This window comes from Eretmochelys imbricata, chromosome 11 (assembly GCF_965152235.1).
Source record: "Eretmochelys imbricata isolate rEreImb1 chromosome 11, rEreImb1.hap1, whole genome shotgun sequence".
In the NCBI taxonomy this organism is placed as follows: Eukaryota; Metazoa; Chordata; order Testudines; family Cheloniidae; genus Eretmochelys; species Eretmochelys imbricata.
Genome location: NC_135582.1, coordinates 38,443,923 through 38,471,899, shown reverse-complemented (window position 1 = coordinate 38,471,899; position 27,977 = coordinate 38,443,923). Strand labels below are relative to the sequence as shown.

At 41.9% G+C, this 27,977-nt stretch overlaps 1 protein-coding gene across 1 annotated transcript in view; it reads right to left on the bottom strand.

Annotated features, from left to right (window-relative positions):
• Positions 1 to 571: 571 nt before the first annotated feature.
• Positions 572 to 27,977, bottom strand: part of CERS6 (ceramide synthase 6) — a 212,720-nt gene continuing 185,314 nt past the window's right edge. The window contains exons 8-11 of the mRNA XM_077830060.1: positions 25,464 to 25,570; positions 6,496 to 6,652; positions 5,452 to 5,475; positions 572 to 733 (exon numbers count right to left, since the gene is read on the bottom strand). Of these exons, the coding sequence (XP_077686186.1) occupies positions 572 to 733; positions 5,452 to 5,475; positions 6,496 to 6,652; positions 25,464 to 25,570 (450 nt within the window). The remainder of the gene's footprint in view (positions 734 to 5,451; positions 5,476 to 6,495; positions 6,653 to 25,463; positions 25,571 to 27,977) is intronic.

Below are 27,977 nucleotides of genomic sequence, written 5' to 3'. Positions count from 1 at the left end.
AATATTAATCCATCGTTTTCAAACTTTACATTGGGGAAACGGCCACTGTGATTTTAGAGGTGATTCCAAACTAGCACTTTAAAACACAAAGTAGAAAAACTATCTGGAGCGGAGCTAGAATCTGTAAAGCCATGTTATCGCTTACTGTGAGTGACAAATCAAGCAGACTACTACTTATAGAAGACTGGGCAACAGCAACAGGAATGGACCGAAGAGATCTTAGCATGTCGGTCTCCAGTACTGAGAATCTAAAGAGCAAAAGAGTAAGGACATTCCCTTTTGTCCGTAAGTCCCCAAACATATTCCAAATAAATAATATTCTAAGACAGTACAAATAAAAATACTGCTCCGATTGTGTCAATTACATACATGTACAGCATGCCTACATATACAGAATGGTGTGTCTCTTCATTCACAAACAGGAAATATGGCAGTGCACTATCAGTATGCTTTGATACTCCTAATTTTTTTTCTGATGCTGAGATTATGAACAAACCGCATTCACAACTTATTATTTACTTCTAGTAGTAAAGAGTTCACTTTGTTCATGTTTCATGAGTTAGCTCAAGGATTAATGGTCCTCTGAACAAGTGCTACCAGTAAGATATCCATTTGTCCCGTTGGCACCACTGGTCCCATTCGTGGTGGTAGAGTTGTGTGGATTATTTGAACGAGGTACTGAATCATCCTCATCCGAACTGGACTCAACATCACTTCGGTCATCCTTTGCTACCTGAAGAACGTGTGAGAAGGAGCATGTTATACGATATTGCATGACAACATAATGAAGCATGCACTAGTTCATGCCAGAATCAGAGAAATGAGAGCCTGAAGAATCTTTTCAATCTGAATTTTAAAAGGGGCCTCAGACCTGATATGCTTTCATGCAATTACCTTCCTAGGCACCCTTCAAGCACTGATGGCTGCACAAAAGTCATTGGCTCAAAACTATCACCTGGGCACACAAGTGATAGTGTTCAGATATGTGTGCAAAAGTGTTTGCCTACAGACCATTTGGAACTCAGGCCCTTTAGATCATTCCAGTCCATCTCCTTGCCAATGCAAGATTGTTCTTTACAGTGCATTTTCTGGTATGTGGTCCAGTGTAGTGTAAAATGTCTCAAGTGACAGAATTCCCACCACTTCCCTGGGGAGACTATTCCACAGCCTAATTCATCACAGTATCAAAAATGTTTTTTTGAATATTCTCCCTAAGTTATCACTTTCTTAAATTTCCTCACACTAATTAATGAGAGGCCATTTGGGCCAGTGGACAGGGCACTGGACTGAGAGTCAGAAGGTCTGGGTTCTTTTTCTGGCTCTGCCACTGACCAGCAGCAAGTCACTTCACCTCTATATGCATCTGATACCACATCTGTGAAATGGGGAGAATGATACTTACTCTTCTTTGCAAAGTTCTTTGAAGTTGATGGTTGAAAATCATTATAGTAAAGAGGTGGGCATTATTATTATCAATTCTAGTTATGTCCCTGGTAGTTCCTCAAGTAATTCCTCTTCTCCTCGATTGCATTCCTCAAATGTATGACTTCGGTCATATAGTGTAAGGTGTAATGCGGCAAAGCCAAAAAGAGGCGGAAAGTAAAGAATGCTACAGTTGCCCTCACTGCCCTGTGTCAGGGCACGTATGTGTTTCCTGTGGTGGTGAGAAATGCAGTGCCAGCATGGGCAGCAAGCAATGAGAGGGGAAATCAGTGAAGGTGCATTAGGTACAGCCATAAGCCACTAATGGGAAGAGGCCTGCTGGCCAACAGTGATGTGCAACTTTAAAATTTTTCCTTCCATGTTTGGTTCTATTAATATAGATATTATTATATTACATGTATTAAGAAGCCATCCACGCTGTAACACCAGATTAGAAACACAGGCACTAGCTTTCTTCAGTGTGATAAATTTGTGTGAACTGGTGGGGGGCAAAAAATAGCTGACAAAGTGATTTCTCTGAAATGTTTAGTGCTCTTGGGTAAGAAATTTAACTCTACTTGTTTCAGTTTTTCCAGGGATCCTTCCACATTCCTGAAGAAGCCCAGAGTACCTCCCCCTCTTAATAGCCCAACTGCTTTGAAGGCTCCAACAGCAACCACCATCCTCACAATTAAGAATGACTGACATGACTCCTTTCAGACCACGTTTGTTAATTGGCCAACAGAGAATAGAGCACAAGGCACACTTGGGAGTTCCAAAGTACCTGCTAATAAGTACAGTCCCTAATGCCAGTATCTTGTAATGCTGCAGCTGTGAAGCCCTTGAAATTAGACTTCTGCTCAAATCAGAATTTTCATTTTATACTCCTCAATTAAATATTACTATGGACTCTTCCACATAATGGGACTTTTTTGTTAAAAGTCTTGAAATAAAATGACGCACTTTGAATTACACTTTAGTCAAACACAAGTTATGGGCTCAATACTGAGGTTAATGGGTGAAATTTAATAGCCTGTGTTATACAGAGACAAGGTGACTGAGGTAATATCTTTTATTGGACCAACTTCTATTGGTGAGAGAGAGAAGCTTTCGACCCACTAAGAGCTCTTCCTCAGGTCTGGGAAAGGTACTCCAACAATCACAGCAACATGGAACAGATTGTTTAGCGTAAGTAAGTAGCACACAGGGCTGGCTCCAGGCACCAGTGTTCCAAACAGGTGCTTGGGGCGGCAGTTTGAAAGGGGCGGCTGTTTTTCCGCCCCGGTGGCAATTTGGCGGCAGCTTCTCTGCTCTGCCGTCCGCGGTGGCAAATTGGAGGCAGCTTCTCCCTTTTGCCGTCTGCGGTGGCAGTTTTTTTCACTGCTTGGGGCGTCAAAAACTGTAGAGCTGGCCCTGGTAGGACATATTTAAGGGGCCATTCAAGGCAGAATGGCCTGTTAACACGTTACACATGTCAGACTAGATAATCTAATGGTCCTTTCTGGCCTTTAATTCTATGAATGTATGAAAATTTAGGGCTAGATCCTCAGCTGGTGTAAAACCAGCGTAACTATAGTGAAGCCCAGTACACTGCTCTAAACTGTGCTCCCAATTATTAATTTTGTGATCAGATATTATATATTAAAAAAATGCAAAATGTATAATAAGCAGGGTTTTTGTTTTTATAACTTTAGATACAGGTGTAGCACCTTGTTGTAGTGTGTACTATTCAGTGTACGTCAAACAAACAGAATCTGGGTGGTCATTTATAATGACAACTACACGGTACACCATTTCTTTAAAACAAACTGCAGGGGACTGGACTAGATGACCTCTCGAGGTCCCTTCCAGTTCTGATTCTACAGATTAGGTATAACACAGAGTAAAGAATGAAAATAAAATGGCATATGTTGATTACCAAAATTAGCTGGTAAACTACAGTCATAGTTGATTACCTCATTAGCTCAAATGCACCTGATGAAGATTATTGCTGGTTGAAAATAAATTGAATATTATATGGCTGCTGACTAAATTATTAACATATAGACCTCACTGAAAAAGAGAACTTGTTGTATAAGTAGTTGTGACACAGCCATGCCCAGACAAGTATATTACCCCAAACCATCTTCTCAATATTTCACCAAAAGAGGAGTCATGGATAGTCTCTGCCGAAAGCAAAGAACTACTGATTGTCACAGTTATTGAGGGATGTTTGTACAATTTTAGAGCTATGTAACATGTAGAATATTGTATTCCTACTCTGTTGAGAGTGAAACCTGTCACCTGAGATCTGACCCATTCAACATGAGAAGGGACAACCGTGGACTGACCCGGTTTGTATTTACAGTCTAGGCCAGATACAGTCTTCAGCATTTTCAAAGACAAGAGAACCCCAATAAAAGTCTCTGAACAGGGGAGCCGTGGGTTGAAGGACAATAGTCTGTAACTGTGTAAGAGAAGAAAAAAGAGGACAGGGAGGATTACAAAGGAGTGACTATGCCAGCAGGGGTTATCTCATGAATGTTAGGTCCCAGCTTTCTAGACTACAAGTGCTGTTTAGCACTCATTTGGATGTGAAATACCTTATCAGACAGGAAAGTAACTTTATAACTATAGTAACTATAGTTTGTGTCTTATATTTTTCTTTTACCTGTAGCCTGATGTTTCCAAATCCTTTTATGTGCCTGTATTTTGAATCTTTATCTCATGCTCTCGCAAATAAACTTTAATTTGGTTTTACTATAGATACATCTGAGTGCCTCGTGCTAAGAAAAATGTTGAACTGAGATGAAACTGGTGAAGTGGAGGTGAACTGAATGGAGGCAGTGGATTGGTGTGCATTGAGGGTGTCCAGAAGATAGGGAACTTGGTACTCCAGAGTAACAGAGTGGGGAAATTGCTAGCTTGCAGAGGGAAAGAGCAGTGCTTGTATATCCTGGAGCAGCTTGTGTTGCCAGCAGCTAGCTGGTGGCTGGAGAGAGTTTCTCCTTGTGGGCAAGAACAAGACTCCCGCCCGCTGTAAGCAGGTGGTAGTGATTCACCCCAGACACCTTGGGTAACCCCAATAAGCGTCCCAATAGTCCAACTCAATAAAAAAAAATTAGACTATTATAACAATGACCCAAATTGCAAGAATGAGAAAAAAATGCTAGGATACCACACTGTATATTTTCTTGTATTGTATTACCTGAGAAACAGAACAGTATGTGATCATGTAAGTTAACATTGCATTGTTGAGAGCAGAGTTAAGCTTGCAGGTGCATCCTTAACCTTAAAAACAATGAGAAATCCAGTGGCACCTTAAAGACTAATCTGTAATTTTCACTCCATGCATCTATGAAGAAGTGGGTTTTTTACCCACGAAAGCTTATGCCCAAATAAATCTGTTAGTCTTTAAAGTGCCACCGGACTCCTCGTTGTTTTTGTGGACACAGATTGACACGGCTACCCCTCTGATACTTGACATCCTTAATCTTGTCATTTCCTTATTTCTGAATGCTTAACTCTGCAGCCTTAACAATGTTTTAACAGTTTTCTTTGACGGAATTAATTTAAATTTAAATTCAATTCTTTAGGTAGCTGACATGCACTGAAATGCACAACCTGAATGGTGCCAGAGCAGAGGGTTAGGCTACTCTACAGTCTATGATGTTTATTTGTATTACAGTGGCTAGACACCCCTACCAAGACTGGAGTCCTTTGGGGTGAGGCTCTCCCAGTGATTAATTTGTAATGAAAGAGGTGCCGGGGCTCAACCAATTAAGTGCTGGCGCTCATGCAATTTTTTTACTTTCATAACGGATGCGACAAGCCTAGAGGTGCCAGGGCTCAGCCCTGGCAAGCGTTGGCACACAGTAAGCACTGAACACTGCACAAACACAAAGTTAGAAACAGTCCCTGCCTCTAAACACAGCCTAAGCAAGAAGCAGATGTAACAATCAGAAGAATCAGGGAGGAAGGACATAGGGAATAGCAAAACATAGATTTGTATGCATGCGTCTTTCGCGCAGCAGAATCAGAGAAACTTACATGCAAAGGGTTCCACTTTCCAGCCTTCCAGGACAGCACAAGGAAAAGGATAAACAAGTAGAGTAAGGAAATCAGAGTATTGCTGGTGTGAAATCAGGATCACTGAGGCTTAGAATTGCTAAAGCAGAGGTGTCCCAACTGTGGCCCTCAAACAAAAATCACAGACCATGGCAGTACACATCTTTACTACAGAGGGGGCAGCAGATATCAGGTGGGCTCAATCCAAAAAGGAGCTGCGCACTTTGGCTGCAATCTCGTAAAGCAGTTAAGCACATGAACAGTCCCATTCATTTCAGTGGGACTACTCACATGCTTAAAGTTAAGCACATGCTTAAGTGCTTTGCCCCTTGTTAGTCCGCACCCACAGACAGGATGGCTCGGCATCTTGATTTGAGTAGTCTGGACATATTGTATTGCTTGTAGACACTGTGAACCACACCCCTGTTTTTAAATAGAAGGGTGGCAACAATGTGTTAATTTTGTACAAAGAGGCATGGCCCTTTGGCTCCTGGAAATATGGCCCTTTGTTCAGCCAAAAGGCCCCTGATGCTTAAGACTGTAAAGAGTTCAGACCCACATCTCTGCCAATTACCAAAGAGGCAGCATGACAGGTTTCTGTTAATTTTATTCTTCTTCTCAATTGGGAGGCAGACATTTTTCACCAAATATTCTATGAAAGGAAGTAAAACAGAACTGGCAGAATGCAAACAAGTGCTATTTACACAGCTCCTATATGTGTAGTGGGATTTGACACACCTATTTTTAAAAAAGGAAGCATTAACCACAACATAATCCTAGTCTTAAAAATGCATGTATTTGGAGTTCACACATCTAGTACATTTGTTATCAAGGAACAAAGCTAGTAAGCGTTCCATTAAAGGAAGGAAAAGCATATCACAATACAGCGTCTGTCCTCAAGTCTGTGTTTTGGGTCAGAAAAAGAACAAATCACTGGACAATTACTAAGTGCTATTTTCTAATTTTAAAAATGTTACAAACAAAATGTTTACTGTAAAACATCAGACAGTGTTTGTGTCACCTTACCTTGCCTCTGGAGATAGCTTTATAAGCTGCTTTTATGATTAGATAAGACCAAAAACAGTGCAGGACTTGAAGTACTATGAGCAACATGTTAAAGAACCACAAGGCAGGAAAATTGCCCAAAGCTTCATACAATTCAAACAGCATTGTGTTTAATATCCTAAAAGAGAGAGGGAGACAAAAATACTTACATTTTGTTCAAGTCAACAGTAATCTAAAAAGGAGCCCTTTTTCTAATTAAGATGACAAATATTTGATTAGATGGTATCCACACACATATTCAATTCTCAGATTTATAATGACAGACTGAATAGTACTGGAAGAGGCGTGATAAAGCGTCATCTGTGCCTCTGTCTCAAGAGGTAAATGACTGCATAACATCATCTTCACTATTTAATTTCAACCAGCAAACACCACATGTAGAAAGCAAAAGTACTACACTTCCCCCCCTCCTCCTTTTCAGAGCTGGTGAGTAACCAGACACGGGTTCTCTCTAATACCTCTTTATCCTGGACAATCCCAGGGGAATGACAGATTCCCATTCTTCAGATTATTTTCCTCCTCACACAGAGTATACCCTTTCCACCACGTCCATCATAGGCTAACAATGAAACACTTAAACAAGAGGGACACCTCTCACTTCCAGGTAACCTAATTCCTCTGAGAAGGAGGGACCTTAAAATCAGACTATACCTGAGTACAACATAATGCCACCAACACTCCACCCATTTTACCGGTATAATAAAATGACAGTTTTCCCCCTCTCTGAAAGGGTTTGTCTGATTTGGAGCAAAAAGATATATAAAAAATAGTAACCAATACTTGCTATCAGACACTTCTTACGACAAAGAACATTCAACTATATGGCAGTAAATTCATTATTAGAGCATTTGTCAATACTATTTACAGCTCTGTTAATGTTTTTACTGTAAATTCCTAGTCTTGACATGAGCAAAGCCTGCAGTGATGGTCTGTTGATCTGAACCTGTACTATGAGACAATTCAAGTAATAAGAGACTTCAGCACTTGTGGTATATAAGGCAATAGCATGCCTATGATAGGACTCAGAGTGTAATAGGAATTAACTCATTCAACACTTGAAAACTAAAATAGTGCTTGATACAATCTGGGTCATAGTGAAGAGTGAGGCAACAACCGAAACTAACAGGAGATTGGGCAATAATAGGATGTAGGTAGAAGAAACAAGCAGTACTTATGGCAACATATGGCTATCTAGGAATGCTTGATACTTTTGGGAGTCAATTAAAAAATGAAGAAGATCATGAAGGTTTCTGACATCCCTTCTACTCTATACCCCTGCTGCTATCAAGAGTATTGGAAAGTTCATTGCATTTAATATTTAAAAAATTAACTATCACTACATAGCCAGCAGATGGCATATTTAATCAAGCTAACAAATGCACAGCTTTCAATCTGCTCTTGTTATGCTGTGTTTAGAACACAGAAATCTAACTAATGTCCTATAGGGCTTTAGAAAAGTTCAGATCTCATTCTCTCGGACTATACCACCAGACTGTGTTTGAACTTTGACATGTCTCGTATACTTCAAGAATTCTTTTTACCTAATGACTGACGAGGTCACTATTTTCCCCAAAAACGTGTGTGTATAACTCCGTCACTATTAATGGGAAATATCCAAATGCAACAAGTACACCCTCTAGTATTTATGATTTAATTAGGATAAAACTGTTTCCGTTAAAATTAGTAGATGGTTTCTAATAAACTAGCGTAAGCAGATTAGTCTTAAAGCTGTAGAGCATCAGAATGCTGTTTTGATTCTATTTAACACTGGTCTTTTTTTATTCCTGGTCCATCCCTTATACTAAATTGTATCTGCTTCATAAATCTTACAATACATTTTGTGAGAGAGGGTCGTTTCATTGCTTCATTATACAGTCTTACAATTCTTTCTGTTTATGGCATAAACATTAGAAAATGAAAGGTTTCAGTTAAGGCTAGACATTTGGCACATGAATGCTGTTACTAGCTAAGATTTATAGTCTTAGCTTTGTGCAATTTGTTCGGTCAAAGTAGCGCTAAATGGCACAGTAATGTCCCACTTCGTAATCCAAGGTGACACACTCTATGCATATCAAAACATAGCTTTAGTCATCTTTGCTTATTTCATCGGTAGTTATTTCAGTTCTAAATTACAATATCAAACTCAGCTTTTAAAATAAGCAGCTCTTGCATGTAAAGTTAATCTCCTTTTTGATGTCTAAAAACCTACACATTCCAGAACTGTAAAGAGTAGTTATGCTGCACCAGGGATGAATATGGTCCATTCTAACAAAGTCTGAAATCTTAAGAAGATAGAGAGGCCCTGGAGAGCATGTCTGAGGCCTAAAGTAATATCACCGCACAAATGAGTTACCTGCTGGATATCAGGGATGGGAAATAAGCATCCATCAAAAGATCAGAACCCTCTCAGATCTGCTCATGTCTGACAGATTGAGGAACAAAATAGAACTTTCCAATAAGTGTCTGATATGGCTTGCACAAAGATTATTGCACTGACTACTCAAAATGCAATTCAGTGACATGACACAATATGGTAGGCACGGGAGGGACAGCTGGGTCTTTAAAGATAATCGTTATGCAATTCAAGTACGTAATGAGAAAGAGAAATAGAATATGAACATAGAAGACCACAGAAATATCAGACAGGTAAAAAATTGGTTTATGCCCAAAAGAAAGAATATCCCATTTGGGAAGGCTATGTAAATAGGGATCAGCTGGTTAGGTAGGAGTGAATATGAAGGGAACTGGTTCTATATTTAGATTTTCAGGGCAGGAGACAGGCAAGGCCACTAAATTCCCCAAACCACCCTTCCAACTTCCATTCTTCAGAAGACTCATTTGAAACATTAATCATATACAATAAACACTAGACCAAAACAGAAAGCCTTCGGTGGCAATTGCCCAACTAGGTTAGTTCTGGGTAAAATTTACAAAGGGGCCTAAGGGCCAGATTTTTTGAAGTATTTAGGTGCCTAAAACTGCAGTTAGGCACCTACTGGGATTTTTAAACGCACCTAGGTGCTTAACTCTCAAATTTTCACAAGTGTCCACTGATTGTGGAAGCCACCATTTTTTGTCTGCCTGACCTGACACCTTGATCTTGGTTTCCAGAGGTGATCTAGTTAGAGCTGCTGGAGCTCTGCACTTGTGAAAATTATGCCCAAGATGTCTCAAGCTGGCCATATAAAAACTTAGGCACAAAAAAATCAGAGACCACTTCTGAAAATTTGGCCCGAGGCAACTTGCTCCTGCTTCTGAGCCAAAGGAGGCAGAACCGAAATGAACATTACTGTGAGTAGCACTAGCTTCTATGGTGTTTCCCAGCATACAATATACCGTGTTTCTAGGGAAGACTGCTACACTGAAGGGCTGCTCCTCATGTCTACCTTCCTCCTGGCCAGTCATTTTTCCCCAAATTCACTTAGCGAAAAAAAGGCACATGTTGCCATAATGGGGCAGCCAGCAGTTACGCGGAGATAGGGGAGAGCAAAACGTGGAGCCAGCACACCCCTGTGTGTGGCTCATCTGCCATTTCAGCATAGTTGTCCTGCTTTTGCTTTAACACTTCACAGGAGTGAGACATCCTGCAATACCACACCCACCTCATAGCATATCGATAGCTAGGTATAAAAGCAAATGTAATTGTAACTTAAACCTTCTTACAAGTGTGTTCAATGATCATGTCAGTTATTTTTCAGCAATGATTGTTTTGTCCTTTCCTGGATTTTTTGCCTTAAAAACATTTCTATTTACTCTTCCACTTCCAAACAAAGAGAGCTGGAGAGTTTCCTTGCTCCAATGTCTGAGGCTAGTCAATATGAGCAGAGAACTGGAAGTCAGGACTCCTGGGTTCTATGTTTGGCTATTCAAGTAACTTGCTGTGTGATCTTAGGACACTCAGCTGAGTTCCCTGTAAACTGCGTGGCTGCGTAATGGCCTATTTAGTGTTGCCCAGACACTCAGGGAACCTGCCCAGCTGGGACCTGCCACAGCCAGGTGAGGGGCATCCACCCCCGGCCCCAACTCAGCTCCGGACTTGCTGCGGCCGGGGAGGGGTGACTCAAACCCAGCTCCAGCCTGGACCTGCTGAGACACCCCGCCCCATCCCCAACCCAGCCATGGAGCTGGGGGAGGGGGCCCATCCTGTGGTCCCAGCCCCGGAGCTGGCACGGCGCCTCTCCCCCCAAGCCCAAGTGCTGCATGGGGAGAGAGAGCTGGGGGGAGTCCTCTCTCCCTGCCGTAGCCCTGGAGCACCCTCCTGCAGCCCAACCCTCTGCCCCAGCCCTGAGCCCCTCATTCCTGGTCCCACCCTGGGGCCTTCACCCCCCACACCCCAACCCTCTGCCCCTCATCCCCGGCCCCATCCCAGAGCCCACACACCAACCCTCTGCCCCACCCTCGAGCCCCCTCCCACACTCCGAACCCCTTGGCCCCACCCCCACCACATGTATTTTGTTGTGTGCACCAATATGAAGGTGATGTGTCACACATCAGCTCCACATTGGTGCACACAACGAAATTCATTCCACACATGGGTGGGAAAAATTAGAGGGAATACTGATACTCAGTACGCCTTTGCCTCAAGTTGCTCATTAAAATGGATATAATAGGACTTTTACCTGCCTCACAGGGCTGTTGTGAGGCTTCATTCATTCATTAGTAAAGGACTTGGAAGAAAGGAAGAACAGTAAGGTTGAAAAAAATGTTGTGGGAGGCAAAATACTCCTCAGCCCTGTCCAATCTAGACTCACAGTTAAGGCAGTGGTCTCTTTCTTTACCAGCTGGAAGGATGTGGAGAGACAGATTCTCAGTCTTTTCTAATCTCTATAGCTTCCATGGAGCATTCAAATGTAGTTAGTCAATAGTGTAATGATTCAATGCACTTTAGCATTATTGACAATCTCTGCTCCCAACACATGCACAATATACGCAATACATGGCACCCCAGAACAGCATGTTTGCATCAGTTATTTGTGCCAGAGAAATATCTGCTTAACCCCAACTCCACAGTATCCCAGTTAAGTTAGAACATTGGGCACAGCACTATTACTACCTCTATCCCCTGTCGTGCACACTAGAATGCACTGAACACCAGACAGAATTACTGCTATTAAACTCTCTTCTCTTGGCCAGCAGACTCTGTTCTACACTTTCAAAAAAATATATTAAATCTGTTAAACTTAATTATCCAGCTGTGCTCTCAGCCTGAAATTGCCTTCCTGAGTCAGAAGCTTGAAGGGGTGTGAAATTTTCAGCTGGACCATCATAGGAAGGTGGGGATAGAATGAGATGTGTAGGTGTGTGAGGGGACAAGAGTTGATAAGTCCCCCTCAGCTGACAATGATTATGACCTATCTTCCAGGTCAGAGACCAGTTTCTGTGGGGGATCACCCTGTCTTTTTACTATGATTAGAACTGAATGGGACCTATCTCAGCTCTCACAATTTCAACTGGGTTCTCTAGCTATTTATAATGATCCAGACCTCGGTTATAAGATAATTTCACACATGTGTTAGGGTGAATAGAATTCCTGACCAGGCTCATTTAAGATGAGTTGCCAAACTTCTCCTGAAGGCAGTATGAAATGAAGGGCTCCTCCCCAGGATAAGATTAACCACTAGATCCAAGAAGCTGGGGTCTACAGCACTGACCTGCCAAAGGGCCTCAACCAGCAGCTCTGCTAAATATTTCAGCCTAACAGAGCCAGTACTTAAAGGCCTGTCTTGCCAATTCTTCTCTCTTCTGACTGGCTGCTCAGCTGCTGCTGTTCCTTTCACATCACTGCTTTGAAGGGACACTCTTTGGTTCTTGCTGAGTGGAAGGACCAGCTGGTTTCCCTTTCCCTTTCAGTCTCCCAGATTTTGTACTCCTTTTCTATGCATGGAAGTGGATCTTATGCTAGTAGTCAGAGTATGCAAAACGAGAACAGAGTGACAAAGATCTAGCATAAGCTGACAGTAGTTGGATGGTCCAGTTACCCACAGAGTATCAGTGAAATAGTGAAGACCTGAGGGGAAGGAGAGAGACGGAGTACCCAATGGCATTGCAATGGGGCCCTCGATTTGCTTGTCAGCCCTGTTCACGGTCTCTACTTCTCTGGTCAATGAGCTCCAAGTCCTGGACCAACACAAGGAACATAATGCTGGAGCGGGTCTGACACATTCTATCTCCTAGACAGCTATTTGTGTGCCAACTCCAGTGGTGACATCTGTAACGGCGAAGGAGGCCCCAAGGCAGTATAAGGATGTTCTCTGAGCTGGCTTCTGTTCTTTGTTTTTCTTTTCATCTCACTCTCAGGTTTGCACAGACCCCTGAAACACAAAGCAGGCACTGCCTATTCTACCAGCTCAGGGCCAGCTGCCTCCAACTGGCTATTTCCATGGACATCTGTAACTTTCACCATCCCAAATGATGTTGGTGATGCTACCAAAGAAGCCAGTTAATCTGTCTAGCTGAGAAAGAAATCTGTGCAGATAATACAGTAAAAAACACGCTTTACAATTATTCAAGGCCCTTTTCAAGTCAATCCAGACCCTGTCAGACCTCCTCCCTGTTTGGGCTATGTGTGTATCTGTAGCTGAGATGTATCATCAGCCATTTAGGTGAACAGTTCCAGTTTTCCTTTCTCTTCTTTCACCACTGTTACCTCTTTTCAACCCTTCCTTGTGTATTAGGACAGAATTCTACCAGTGACAAAGTAGGTGACAAAGAGCTCCCACAAAAGTGAAGGTAAAGCTGACTCTGTGAATGACCCAGAGCTATTAAGGCCAGGGGCCCTAGATCAGTTATACTGCCTAAAGCACAGAGATCTGCTCAGCCTCCTCTAGAGCAGAGGGCAGTATGAAGTGAATATATTGCTGCTTTATCAATAGCATTAGAAACATACACACAGCCAAATTCTGCTCTCATTTACACAGGTGTAAATCCAACAGAACCCTACTAAAGTCAATAGAGCGTGTAATGGTCCTCACTCAGGGTCTGGTTGGGGAGTGTGACCTCATGGTCATGACGACAACCGCTGACTGCCAAAGGGGTTGTGGGGAGGGGATCCTGGGCGCTCCCACTCCAAAGGGCTCTGACCTAGGGCCTTTTGGGCTACCAGTGGTCTGGCAATCAAGGCTGCTTAAGGCGGTCTTCCCTCGACACTTTCTTCTCCTCCTCCCCTCCCCTTCCCAGTCAGCTTAGTCCAAGGCTTTCCCCTGTTGGGGAAGTCCAAACTAAATATGTAGAAGTGCGTTACCAATGTCCAGGGTCCACAGATAGGGGAGAGGGGTATACTTCCCTCTCTGATTGTCTCTGGCATGGGTCCTCCCTTCCCTCAGGGAGGGCCCCTTTGGCCAGCTGTGTCAGAACCTTTAGGCTTCCCTCTACTCTGTGCTGCTGGACCTGTGGGCTGCAGGTCTGCTCACCTCCAGCTCTGCCACCCAAATGAGCTAATTCCCAGTCTTAATTACTCCAGCAGATGGAGCACTTGCTGCAGGTGTGGTGGGACAGAGCTGGCTGAGCCCAAAATAATTCCTTAACCCCTTGGTGCCCAGTGTGGGGTTTGCACACCCCATCACAGAGCGTCTCAGATTTACATCCTTATAGCTAAAAGTAGAACTTGACCCATAGCTTCATTTCATTTTGAGTCACTTGTCAGATGGAGAGGGAAATCAAAATGAGCAATGGACCAACATGTACCTGTGTTTGAAAGCAAGTGGTCATTCACGAGTAACAAAAGAATTTGGCTCAGGATCTTAAAGAAGCCATGTTGCAGCATGATCAAGTGACTTCTGAGTTGCTCAATGTGCTTCAGTGCTGTCACATAACCACCAGGGGTTTTGACTCTGTAAAGTACAGACTCCTCTGTTGTGCAAGAACAAATCTGACATTAAGGAAGTGACACTGGCCCCAAGGTGGGGTGTCCAATAGGCATCCTGAGGGACAACTGTGACCTACAATGTCTTGCCATGGGACTTATATGTAAGTGCAGGATGAGAACAAAGATGATCAAAAGCAAAATTTTTATTTTTTTTGTTAACCTATTTGTCATAAATATAAAGGGAAGGGTAAACCCCTTTGAAATCCCTCTTGGCCAGGGGAAAGCTCCTCTCACCTGTAAAGGGTTAAGAAGCTAAAGGTAACCTCGCTGGCACCTGACCAAAATGACCAATGAGGAGACAAGATACTTTCAAAAGCTGGGAGGAGGGAGAGAAACAAAGGGTCTCTGTCTGTCTATATGTTTTTTCTGCCAGGGATAGACCAGGAATGGAGTCTTAGAACTTTTAGTAAGTAATCTAGCTAGGTACGTGTTAAATTAGGATTTCTTTAAATGGCTGAGAAAAGAATTGTGCTGAATAGAATAACTATTTCTGTCTATCTTTTTTGTAACTTAAGTTTTTGCCTAGAGGGATTCTCTATGTTTTGAATCTAATTACCCTGTAAGGTATCTACCATCCTGATTTTACAGAGGTGATTTCTTTACTTCTATTTACTTCTATTTCTATTAAAAGTCTTCTTGTAAGAAAATTGAATGCTTTTTCATTGTTCTCAGATCCAAGGGTTTGGGTCTGTGGTCACCTATGCAAATTGGTGAGGCTTTTTATTCAACATTTCCCAGGAAAGGGGGGGTGCAAGTGTTGGGAGGATTGTTCATTGTTCTTAAGATCCAAGGGTCTGGGTCTGTAGTCACCTAGGCAAATTGGTGAGGCTTTTTACCAAACGTTGTCCAGGAAGTGGGGTGAAAGGTTTTGGGAAGTATTTTGGGGGGGAAAGACGTTTCCAAACAGCTCTTCCCCAGTAACCAGTATTTGTTTGCTGGTGGTAGCGGCCAATCCAAGGACAAAGGGTGGAATATTTTGTACCTTGGGGAAGTTTTGACCTAAGCTGCTAAAGATAAGCTTAGGAGGTTTTTCATGCAGGTCCCCACATTTGTACCCTAGCGTTCAGAGTGGGGAAGGAACCTTGACACTACTGAGGAAGATAAAAGTACAAACAAATACGCTGCACATTTATTTTTGATAAATTAACCACTAATTAACTGCAGACCTGGGCTTCTGGCGAGATGCCAATACAGTCTGACTGTTGCAGAGTTGGGCACTCCTGTTTTAATACTAATCAGCAACAAAACATCTTTGCAGAAATCACAGAATTGCCACTGAGACAATGTTATTTTAAGCCCCATATAGATCAGTAGTGCTTTCAGTTATTTAACTAACATAATGCAACAGACAGGAAATTATTCATGTTTGATGTAGTGTAAAAGGAGCCATTCTGATCAAGCTGTCTATTGTGCTGAGTTCAATTGTGCTTATCTATTCACCCAATTTCTCCTCACCAATGGCTTCTGCCTACTAACAAATTCGCAGTCACTGGTATGAACACTAATATCTCCACTCTTGTTGACAGAACAACTGAAAACACAGAAGGGTCATATGCACCTTCACAATCAAAGCGCATATCTCAGGAGAGCTTTTCTACAGAGATTTGAATAAAGGAGGATTTCAGATTCCCTGGCAGAATGCAATTATACTCAGCAAAATGTTTCATCAGTAATGTGTTCTGCCAAAACGCATGTGTATGTGTCTGGGATCAGAGCACACAGATCGAGGAAACGACGTCATTTATATTTCCAAATCTGAAAATCTTTAAGAACATATTAAAAGCTTGCACAGACAGCACAGAATTCATGTCAAGAGGCATCTGTTTCAGGGTTCGTATTATTCCCTGCATAAATGAAAGACTTCGTATATGATGTGTGGGGCCAGATTGTCCTTAGTCTTTGCAAGCGTGTGCAAGGACAGAGTTAAAAAAACGCCTTTGCCATACCCATTTCCTCTTCCATGCTTCCTCTTGGCACTAAGGACAATGACAGTTACTGAATGCAAGAAAACTTAGGAAATGTCCCCTCCATTGCCCCAAGGGAGTCGGGAGGAGGCAGGGTTAAGGACCCATCTATAGAGCAAGTTAGACACCCCAGCAAGATGACTGTACCACTTTCTCCCAATAATCTTCTCCAGTGTAACTCTGTGCTGCCTCAAACCAATGCAGTAATTCAAGACCACAGTCTAGCCCATGGTATTTTGCTTCCAGAGTTGTTTACACTAGAAAACTGAATCACCTGCAAGACCCTCAAAGATCGATCATATTAAACAGGAGCGGTTCAATGCATAAATTAAGAGAAAAGCTGTCAACCATATGATCCAAAGGTTACATTCTTGTTAGAGAGTAATTTTATCTACTTGCTAAAGGACTTAGACAAGCAAACAAAAAAAGCATCATCACAGCTGACCTCTGCCACAATCTTTGCCCCCTGAGCTGGCCACAAGCTTTGCCTCCAAATTAAACTAAAAAATTAGTCCTAACAGCGTCTTGTTTAACTTGACCAATTAAAAGATTATCTCCAGCTTTACAGATAGCATGGGTCAAATTCAGCTCTGGTGCAACACGACTGAATTTGGTGCCGAATTTAGCCCTGATAAGTGTTTTGGCTCTAATGGCCTATTCTTAGCCAGCTAATAGAGGAGCTGTGGCTACATGGTTATTGACTGTGCTGTTTGAAAACCATTTACCAGCTCATGCTGGTAAATGACGTATCGTGTGGTGACATTTCTGATACTAAAACTATGAATTGTATAACCCACATGGGCACTTTTCTGTTACTCTGGGTTAGGAGATTAGTTCCTTGCAGTTGACATACCTCAACATAAATGTTGTAACATATATTTTATTGATTCTTAAGTGATCATATATGGGATTTCCTATCACTAACATTACACTGGTATACATTTCGACCCCTGCTTGGGTAACCCGACTCCTGAAAAACGTGCTCACATGGCCACAGTCTTGACAATGTTGATCCCTGCAAGGATCTACCTAGACCCCAATTGCACTCTAAGGCTGCTCACAGTCAAATAGCAGCACTGTTCATATTTTATATTGCTTCTACAGTACTGTGAATGGACAATGGGCAAACTGCACTGGACTAGTAACAGGTCTATGTCCTGAAGATTTATAATTTAAAGGCATGGGAATAGGAAATGAGAGGACAGAACACCACACAGAATTCAGCACATGGTCATTAGAGAATAAGCAAAGCTTAACTAAATAATACAAATGTTAGCTGAGAAATTCAAAGCATCAACACTCTAATGCAAGTCTATGGTGCTACTCCAAGAAGTATAGTAAAGTAGCCATCTTCTAGAAACAGTCAAGTAACAGTTTCATATAAAAGTAAATTCTGAGTCAACTTTGGATTTTTTTCTCTCCTTTTCGCAAAACCAGAAAACGTAAATTCCTTTAGTCTTGGTCTCTCTCTCTAGGTGGCAAAGCTGTCTCTCACAGAGCTCCCCTCAACTCCAGATTAGGAGTGTATAGTGGAATCCATCGCAGTGGATGTGTGAGAGCAACCCTGATAGCCGTTGGTCATCAGTATTCTATTTATTCTCCAGCCTTCAAACCTCATTGATCACAGTGATTTAAAAACAGCACCGCAAATACGTCTGGCAGCAGCAAGAAGGTGAATGCCCCTTACTTTTTCTTGAGATATTTACACCCATCACAATAATTCTCAGCCCAGAGTGCTGCAGTAATTCTTTCTGTCCTATTGCATTTTAGAAAAGACACTATTCAAAATAATTACAACCACCCCAAAGTCCCAAGAACACTGACTGAACAATCTGTCCCTGCCAATAGAATGTGTTATTGGAGCCACAGAGAACAATCTGTATGAACCAAAATTGAGGCTAATAAGGATTGACTTTGATAAGTCTGATGATACTCTTTTTATTTAAATTTTGCTTGTATGCTAACACAAAAATCCAAACCCAGAAACACTGAGAAAATGCCACCGGTTGTTATTTACATTACAACCTTTCACTGGTGAATGACATTTTTAACTTTTGCATTGGTTAATTTCCCTCTAGGAAAAGCTGGCTTAGGGCTAACCTAAAACTGCAGAGGCTCATGATCTGCTTCAGACAGTATCTGAAGCTTTGAACTCTCAAGAACCCTAAACCAGTCAAAGGGATAAAATAACCAGCCTCTGTTAAGGGCAGCGTCAGCTAATACTTCATCCGAAGCAGACGGGATGACAATGTTACAAATCCTCTGCTAAAGAATATAAACAAGAGTTTATTCAAGGGAGAAGATTCAAGGTGAGTTATTTATTTAATTCACCGAGCCTCTTTTTTATCTTCGTTTATCCATGAATAGTTTATTACTTCCTCAAATTTATTCATTATTCAAAATTGTTTGCCAAAAGTTTCCTTTAAATAATTCTTGGCCAATAGCTGGTTCATTAACTGTTTGTTGTGACTACAAAATATCTGAAATTCAAGCAGCATTCCTTCTTAGTTGTAAGTCCAAGGTCTAGTGCTATTGTTTCTGCTCCTTGAGAGAATGAGTAACTCTGTAAATCAAGTTCCTGGTATGAAAACTGTTAATTAGTCATTCAAATCTGCTGCCTGAAAATACAGAATAGTTTGCAGAGTTGTTGTAGCTGTGTTGGACCCAGGATATTAGTGAGAGAAGGTGGGTGAAGTAATACGTTCTACTGGACCAAGCTTGAAAGCTTGTCTCTATCAGCAATAGAAGTTGGTCCAATGAAAGATTTTATCTCAGTTACCTTCTCTCTCTAATAGCACCAACACGGCTACTAATTTCTCCAATTTCTCCACATCTTTCCTGAAATGTGGCACCTAGAACTGGATATAATAATCCAGTCTTGCTTACAACACTCCTGCTAATACATCCCAGAATGATGTTTACTTTTTATGCAATATCTGTTGACTCAGATTTAGCTTGTGCTCCACTATGACCCCCAGAACTGCAGTACTCCTTTCTAGACAATCATTTCCCATTTCATCTGTGTGCAACTGATTGTTCTTTCTTAAGTGGAGTACTTTGCATTTCTCCTTATTGAATTTCATCCTAGTTACTTCAGACAATTTCTCCAGTTTGTCCAAATCATTTTGAATTTTAATTCTATCCTCCAAAGCACTTGCAACCCCTCCCACCTTTGTATCGTCCACAAACTTTATAAGTGTACTTTGTATGCCATTGTTTAAAACATTGATGAAGATATTGAAAAGAACCGGACCCAGAACTGATCCCTGCAGGACCCCACTTGATATGTGCTTCCAGTTTGACTGTGAACCATGGATAACTACTCTCTGGGAATGGTTTTCCAACCAGTTATGCACCCATCTTATAGTAGCTCCATCGGGTTGTATTTCCCTAATTTGTTTATGAGAAGGTCATGTGAGACAGTATCAAAAGCCTTATTAAAGTCAAATTATAGCACATCTACCACTTCCCTCCTATCCGCAAGGCTTGCGACCCTGTCAAAGAAAGCTACTATTAGGTTGGTTTGACACTATTTGTTCTTGACAAATTATATTACATACCATATAACATTTCCAAAATGCTATGCTATTATTTAATTAGTTATATCCTGCCACCAGTGAACTAGGACCTTTACAGTCAGATATGAAGACAGAGGTCGCTGCCCTAAAAAGCTTGCAGTTTAGACTGGCAACGCAGATGAGGAGGTAGAATGAGAAGGTAGAAACACTCAAGGGGAGAGGACATTGAGAAGCTAGGAACACAGTGCGATTGCGTGGTGATGTTAGACAAGTCTTGGTGGTTACACAGCATTTGCATGGATTTTGTTCTGACTTTTTTTTGGTGGGGGCGGGGGAGAGGAAAGGGTAAAAAAGTAAAGGTTTTCAGTCACCTAGTTCAGCTGTTTTCAGCCTGTGGCCCCTGGACCACTGGTGGTCTGCAGAGAAGTGGCTGGGCACATGGTGCTGGCTCTCCTCCTATCAGGAGGCCTGTAGAAGCAGCTGTAATCAAGAAGAAGGAGGCAGCTTTGATGCAGCTAGTAGTAACTACTCTACGAGAGGAAACCAAAGCAGTCCCCAGGGACTAGTGAAACTAAAGTTGCCTGCAGGAGTAGAACGCTTGGAGACACGGGCCATGCAGTATATCCAGGAGTGGAGGAAGACAAAGAGATTGATGCCTGGACAGCACGTGCAGGGGAGAAGGGGACCAGGCAAAGGAAGACAGGAAGGGGGTGCATGCACAAACAAGGAAGGGAGGAAAATAATAGATGGGAGGGGAAGATGAAATTAAGAGTAAAACTGACAGTGGGATTAACTTTTTCAAACAAGACAAACACTTATCACATTAAATACACCCAAAATAAACAGATCAGATTTGTAACATTACTATGCCATGTAAACAATTGCTAGTTACCTCTGGAATGTTATGTGATTACAAACGGATTCTGGAGACACTCTCTCTATTAAAATGTTGCCCATGCTGTGAAAAAGTTTGGGTACCACTGGCCTAACATTAAAAGATTTTCTATGGCATACACTCCTGTCAGGTATGAATTAACTAATCCACAAAACACTCCTGTAAGGTATGCAAATAGCTCATTTTACTGATGGGGAAACTCAGACCACAGAGCAATTAATCTTCAACAGAATGCCTTCATTCTGCTCATGCAATGATTAGCTTTGGCACAAGTTAGTTGATTTTGGATTAAGAGGATGTGCCAAACTTCATCTGAATCATTTAACCTTGGTCGGCTATATTTCTCCTGGGAAAGCTAACATTACAATATAATTTGAGAGTAGAAAAAAGAAGAGCTTCAACCTACTTAATGACAGGTTTCAGAGTAGCAGCCATGTTAGTCTGTATTCGCAAAAAGAAAAGGAGTACTTGTGGCACCTTAGAGACTAACAAATTTATTTGAGCATAAGTTTTCGTGAGCTATAGCTCACTTCATCGGATGCATTCAGTGGAAAATACAGTGGGGAGATTTATATACACAGAGAACATGAAACAATGGGTGTTACCATACACACTGTAACCAGAGTGATCACTTAAGGTGAGCTATTACCAGCAGGAGAGCGGGGGGTGGGGGGTGGGGGGGGAGGGACGGGGACACCTTTTGCAGTGATAATCAAGGTGGGCCATTTCCAGCAGTTGACAAGAACGTCTGAGGAACAGTGGGAGGTGGGGGGATAAACATGGGGAAAAAAGTTTACTTTTTCCACCCCCCTCTCCTGCTGGTAATAGCTCACCTTAAGTGATCACTCTGGTTACAGTGTGTATGGTAACACTCATTGTTTCATGTTCTCTGTGTATATAAATCTCCCCGCTGTATTTTCCACTGAATGCATCCGATGAAGTGAGCTGTAGCTCACGAAAGCTTATGCTCAAATAAATTTGTTAGTCTCTAAGGTGCCACAAGTCCTCCTTTTCTTTCAACCCACTTAATCTAATTTAAAAACATTCATAAGACCCTTTACAGATTAAATTTTGTATTTTGAGAACATTATTTTGTACACTGGCATTGGAATAGAAAGAAAAGAGCATTTTAAATTACTCCTCGGTTAACGTGATAGCTCCAGTTTGTTAAATAAATATAACAAGGCTTCAGTGCAAGTGAGCAATGTAATGTTATGTTGAGAGCATTATGCAGAATAATCTAGAATTTAAAGCAGCACTCTTATAGTTAAGAGGCTGAAAATGTGTACATTTGACTTCATCTATCTGGTAGCAAACTTTTTTTTTTCCCCTCTTTAAGCAATGCTTTATGTAAATGCTAAAAACCTACATTTTGCACCAAATGCTGAATCACTTTCCATGGGCATGCGAAGCCTGTAATGCATCAGAACCGGTATCTAAATTTGGACCTATCCTACAATGGTTATAATTGACATGGAAATAGTTTCCAGATTTTAAATACATTTATTAATACTATCTCTCTGGTAGTGGTAAATTAGAATGAACCCAAACAATAGTTTACTGATTAGACAGGACCTACATTATATTGCTTTATCATCTACTTCCACCCCACTGGCTAGTCAGCAGAGAGAATATGAATTAATTAATAGTTCCAGTTCTAGCCATCATCAATAATACTGTGCCTTCCCAGACGAGAGCAACTCCCGGCATATTTTTAAAATGGCTTTTTAATAAAATGACAATAACAATGATTATTCTGAGTTAAAATGTTGCTGTTCTTAATTGATGTCTGCAAAGCATTTTAGAACATAAAATTACACAAATTATACAAATTCTAAGTAAGAACACTACTACACAGTAACAATATTGCAGTGACATCTATTTCTACCATGGGCTTCACACTAGGAATAAATATGATCACAGGTGGTAAGCTGATTACACTATTGTTAAAGCAGCATGTTTTGCTGGCTCCTCCCTCCTTGCATCTGGCCATGCCCTCTACTGTAGTCTGCTGCCCTCTTTAGCCTGTTAAGTAGCACACAGGAGTTGCTTGTGGCTTTGCAGTGAAAGAGGATGCTACCATATAATGACCTTCCTCCCCCCACGCCCTCACCCCCATTGTCACACTTTTTCTCCCTACTGAGCTGGGGCCTATGTCTTTGCTTCGACAGACCTGGATTCAAATAAGGCTTTGATCAAACATGAAATGTTGTTCTCATTTTAGGCATAAAAGGATATTGGTGCAAAACCACTGCACAAAATGGTAAGAATGTAAATCTGTGCTCAGACTGTTTTTGACATTTGCTAGATAATGTAATCTCTAACTCTAGAATTCTGTGTCTAACAGCAGGGCTGGTGTGGTCAGACAGAGGGAGTTGGGTAGGAAAACATACAAAAAACTTCTGTTTGTATTATGCCTGGCTCTCACCAGTTATGTCAGGTCTTTAATTTAATTGTGAACTATAAAAGTTTGCCTTATGATTAATGTGAGAAGCCCACCAATAATTCCAGTTTTTTCCTTAGACTTTGCTGTATAGTGTGACATTTGGCTGGAGTGCTCCTGAGAAATTTGTCAAAATTGTGAGAGGTTTCATTTCCTGATTTTCAACCCAGATTGTAAACACTTCAGCACTAACTCCTGCACTACCAAACTCTTGACCTGAGTGGGATTGTGTGGAGGTAAAGGAGAGGCAGAACTGCACCCTTCTTATTTTCACATGCCTTGAGAAAAACATACTCTGAGTAGTTACTGTCAGTTAAGAGAAAACTAATGAACTCCCCTGAATTTGTGCACTTTAGTGAATACTTGGAAAAGAGCTTTGGGTGAGATCAATCTTGATCTCATACAAAGCAAGCACTCTGCAGTGCTCTGGTAAATGTTGTTGTTTGAAAAGCATAACAGTCAGACATCTAAAGCTGGCATTCTCCCCTTGGCTTTTCAAATACCATAGAGCAGCCTTTAAAGTGTTATTGAAGGCCTAAAGTGATGGCTAAACAAACTAGGCAGCTATCTACTCAAGGAGTGTAAATCTGTTATTCCTTATGTCTTTGCTTCTACAGACCTGGATTCAGAACATTACAGACAAAGCAGGAAATCACACAGAGGAAAATGCACTCCATTTCCATTTGGAGCAGTACAGAGACCTATCCTGTGTTCAAACTGAACCTTACTATGGACAAACCCCCAAAGCCACAGTCATCAGAGGTGTATCTCTTTTGGTAGAATTTGGCCCTCACTGTTTCCACAATTTAAACAGAAATATGGGAGGATGAAACCATATAGAAAATGCTGGCTCTGCTGTACATCTCGTAGCACACAGGCGGGAGAAATCTGTGTACTCCAGCTACTGAAGTCTAATCTGTGACTAAGAAACCTTTGGTGGCAGAAGGGGGAAGAGGTAATTTAAAAAAATAAGTCCATCCCATCCTCAAAAATGTACTGAAGGCTTTAACACAGAGTTTGGGTTTCTGTTGGGTTTGTTTTTTAAATCTCCGGGGTTATTGAATTCATGGGGCTTCTCTGGCTCAGAGTGCAGTGGTCAGCAAAGCACCTCTGGACTCCCTGAGCACTAGGGGAGTCTTTTGCATTTCACAGATGACTCCCAAAAGGTAACGACTTTATCCTGCCATCATATTAACAAGCCCTCCAAGAGATCTCATTTTACTGGATTGGGAACTGATCTGGGGTGAGGGGAGGGGTTGGTATTTGTGTAAGTCAACCACATGTGTGATTAAGTAATGAGCTTTTTGTGGCTGTTTCTCTCTGCAGGATCACTAAGAATTTCTGCTTACCATAGCATCCTGGCATTAACTGTGCTCTCCAAACACAATGGACAAAACTGTTATTCCACCACATCCCCAAACTATCCTGCCTGACCAGATTAGTTTTTTTTCTGGAACACCAATTAAGAGTCTGGGGTCATGAACGCAGTGAGGTGGTGTTGGAACTTTCTCACCAACGCTTCTCAAGGGCAGGATGCTCACTTTATAATGGGGCTGCTCCTTTCATGTGCAAGAGCGTGAGACGGTATTTCATACTGCAGCTTTAAAGAAATCTGGAAAGGACTCTCCCTTGGCACACAGCAGTGCTACTTCCTAATTAGACAGAGGGTTTGCTATTGAGAAGTGAAAAGATTCCGCTCCCCCCGAGCACATACATTGCTTCCACAGCATATATACTGCTTCCCAGCTGCTTTAGGAAAAAAGAGAGGCATGGGGCATTACAATCCTGCATGGCAGCAGCACCGCCATCAGGCCAGACTCCTACTTCATTTGTTTTCTGTGTTTTTCCTAAGACAATGAAAGTCGTAAAGCATGTGCTGAAAGCCAACTAGCTCCAACCTCACCTGTTGGTCTCTGCTTTCAGCACCTAATTCTTGGCCCCCTACCCTACAAAGGCAGCTGCACACTTACCTGTGGCTGTCTTGTCTCCAGCCCATTCCTGCTTTTAAACCAGGTCAGGCCCTGCCCCCTAACCTTTACTATCTAGCGAATGTTGACCGCCATTTTACTCTATAGCAGTAACCAGCTAGGATCTTCTCTAATAAGGGCATCTAGTTATCTCTGAAACTTTTCTTTAATGCTTGTGAGATACAGTCCAGTACACACAGCTGGCACTCTACCGTAATGCATGTATTTCCAAACTAGTCTAGGGCCAAGTATCTGAGGAAGGGGGCATGCTTACTCACCACAAAGGATATATGCCAAGCCTACTGACGATGAAGACAACGGCAAACATAAGGAACAGGAGGTCACTCAGTTTTTGACACTTGCAATAGTTTGCCATTTTGGCAGCCTGCAAAAGAGGGACGAAGAGTGTTTACTCCAGTTATGATAACAACTGCAAAAGTCTTACACTGTGCATGAGCTGTGATGAGCAATTAAAATGCAAAGGAGACAAATTTTGATCAAATACATTGTTCTGCGATACAGTGACCTTGCTTCCTCTCTGTCCTGGAGTTGGTCAATTTCTTCAATAAGAAAATCCAGTAAGTGTTGCCTCTCACCTCTGCTCTTTTCCACCCAACTGGTATCTCCCACATCATTCCAGTTTCAGACTCTCAGGTATCATTTGTAATCAAGGGATTAGAAATGTCCTCAGGCATCTCCCTCTGCTCCTCTCTCTCAGCTTTTAAGTACATTACCGTTTTCCCAGCCTAATGAAACACCCCACTGCCCCCCGACTGCACTTTTTCCTTCAGCTGCTGCCCATCTCCCTCCTCCCCTGTGGTCTCCAACCTCCTTGGGCCTACTGTCTATGAACATAGAAATGAAGACATTGAGGCAAACTCTCTCTCTTGAATCCCTAGCCCTCTCCACTACCCAGAGACTGCTCTGAAGGTACTCAGAACCTCTCCTGGCCATGCATAAAGACCTCCACATTGAACTCTCTGCTGTTTTTGACTTGGCCTATCACTTCTTCCTGTTCCATCTGTTCCTCACACTCAGCTTTCATGACTTTATTCTTTTAGATATCTCGTCACTTCTGATTGCTCCTGCACCAACACTTGATTGCTGCTCTTCTTCCCCTTTCCTGGGGTCTCCTGCACCAATCCGCACTCCCCTCCAATCCATACAAAGCACTGCTTCTAAAAGCAATCATCCTTGTGGAATACTCAGACCATGTCCCTCCCCACCTCAAATCCCCTCACTGGCTTCCTTTTGCCCTCTGCATCAGAGACAAGCTTCTGGTTCTCCATATCAAGGCCCTGTACGCCACCACCTCTGCCTTAATCCCAGCTCTCATTTCCTCCTACTTCTCTCCTGCTGCTTTTGCTTCTTGCAACTTGCTGTTCTACACATCCCTTTGGCATGCTTCTCCCACTCATCTCTGTGCATTCTTTTACGCTGGCTCTTAAGCCTGGAACTCCTTCCTTTTCCCTGTGTACCAAGCAACCACTTCTTCGTTCAAACCCCTCTTTAAAATACTTTTTTTCCCTGAAGCTCATCAACACTGATCCCGCAAAGAGAAAGAAATGTGTGTATAAATATATATAAAGATATCCGCATTGTTTTGAGATTGTTCATGTAGCTGAACAAAATGGCCTATTTTAGAATACATGCTTCTTGAGGAAGGGAAAATCTCTTAGTCTACAACTTGCACTACCCATACTGATGCCCCCCCAATAAATGATAAATAATAGTGCATCAAGAGCCTGATTCAATGCCCACTTTAATCAGTAGGAGACTTCTCATTGGCTTCTATGGGCATTGCATCAGACTCCTATACTTCTAAAGATGCATAAGGCTTAGGCTCATTAACATAGCAATAATAGTGAGAAAAACTACCACATGTACTGACTTAAAACCCTGCACAGAATGCAGAAATAAATTCAGATAATTTCTCGGAAGGGTGAGAAAGGCAGCACTGCTGCATTACATATGACCTTGTTAGCATCATGACGCTGAACCTGAAAAGTGTGAAACAGTCACGCTAAACAAACACCAGAGTTCAAATTCTGAGACGACCCTGAATAATCTGGCATTTGCATGACTTCAGTGGTTTTTCCATTTGTATTTATAATTTAAAGGTGATTTGCTGGCTTGCAGCAAACGAAGTAGGAAACTGAAGGGATACTGATAGTCTACCAGTGTAGACTAAAATAAGGCTTCGATGCTACCTAAAGATACCTACAAATTCATTCTCATCTGCTATTCAAAGTAATATTTCATGGCTGATCTTCAAATAAAGGAATGTTAACACTTTAGATATCAGCATATAAAGTAGAGTTATATTTACAATTCAGTGACTTTTAGACTGAAAGTCCAACTAGGAAGGAGGGACATATCTCCCAGGCAGAATAGAATAGAATTTGGTTTCATGTGCTTTTGTATTTACCCCCTTGTGCTGAGATCATGCCAGATTTCAAACTAAGCAGGGATGAGCTGAGTCAGTGCTTGGATGAAAAGACTGCAGAAAGTGGTGAGGGTGATTTGTTAGATGGAATTTGTCCATCTGAGTCAATAATGAGCAAAACAAAGTGTGGAAATGATGTATGCTGCTGGAGGCACTTGCTTTTGGAAGTCAGTCACTTAAAACTAAGGCCCTGGGCACTTGTGGTCATTAACAATCCCATGACACTTTCAGTAAGAGTATGCACAATTCAGGTAATTATACTCTCCTAAATTCCCCCTGCAGCTTCAATGGAGTGTATAAAGATCCTTCTTCACTTGCTGTCCTAAAATTGTAAAACAGCTGCTGG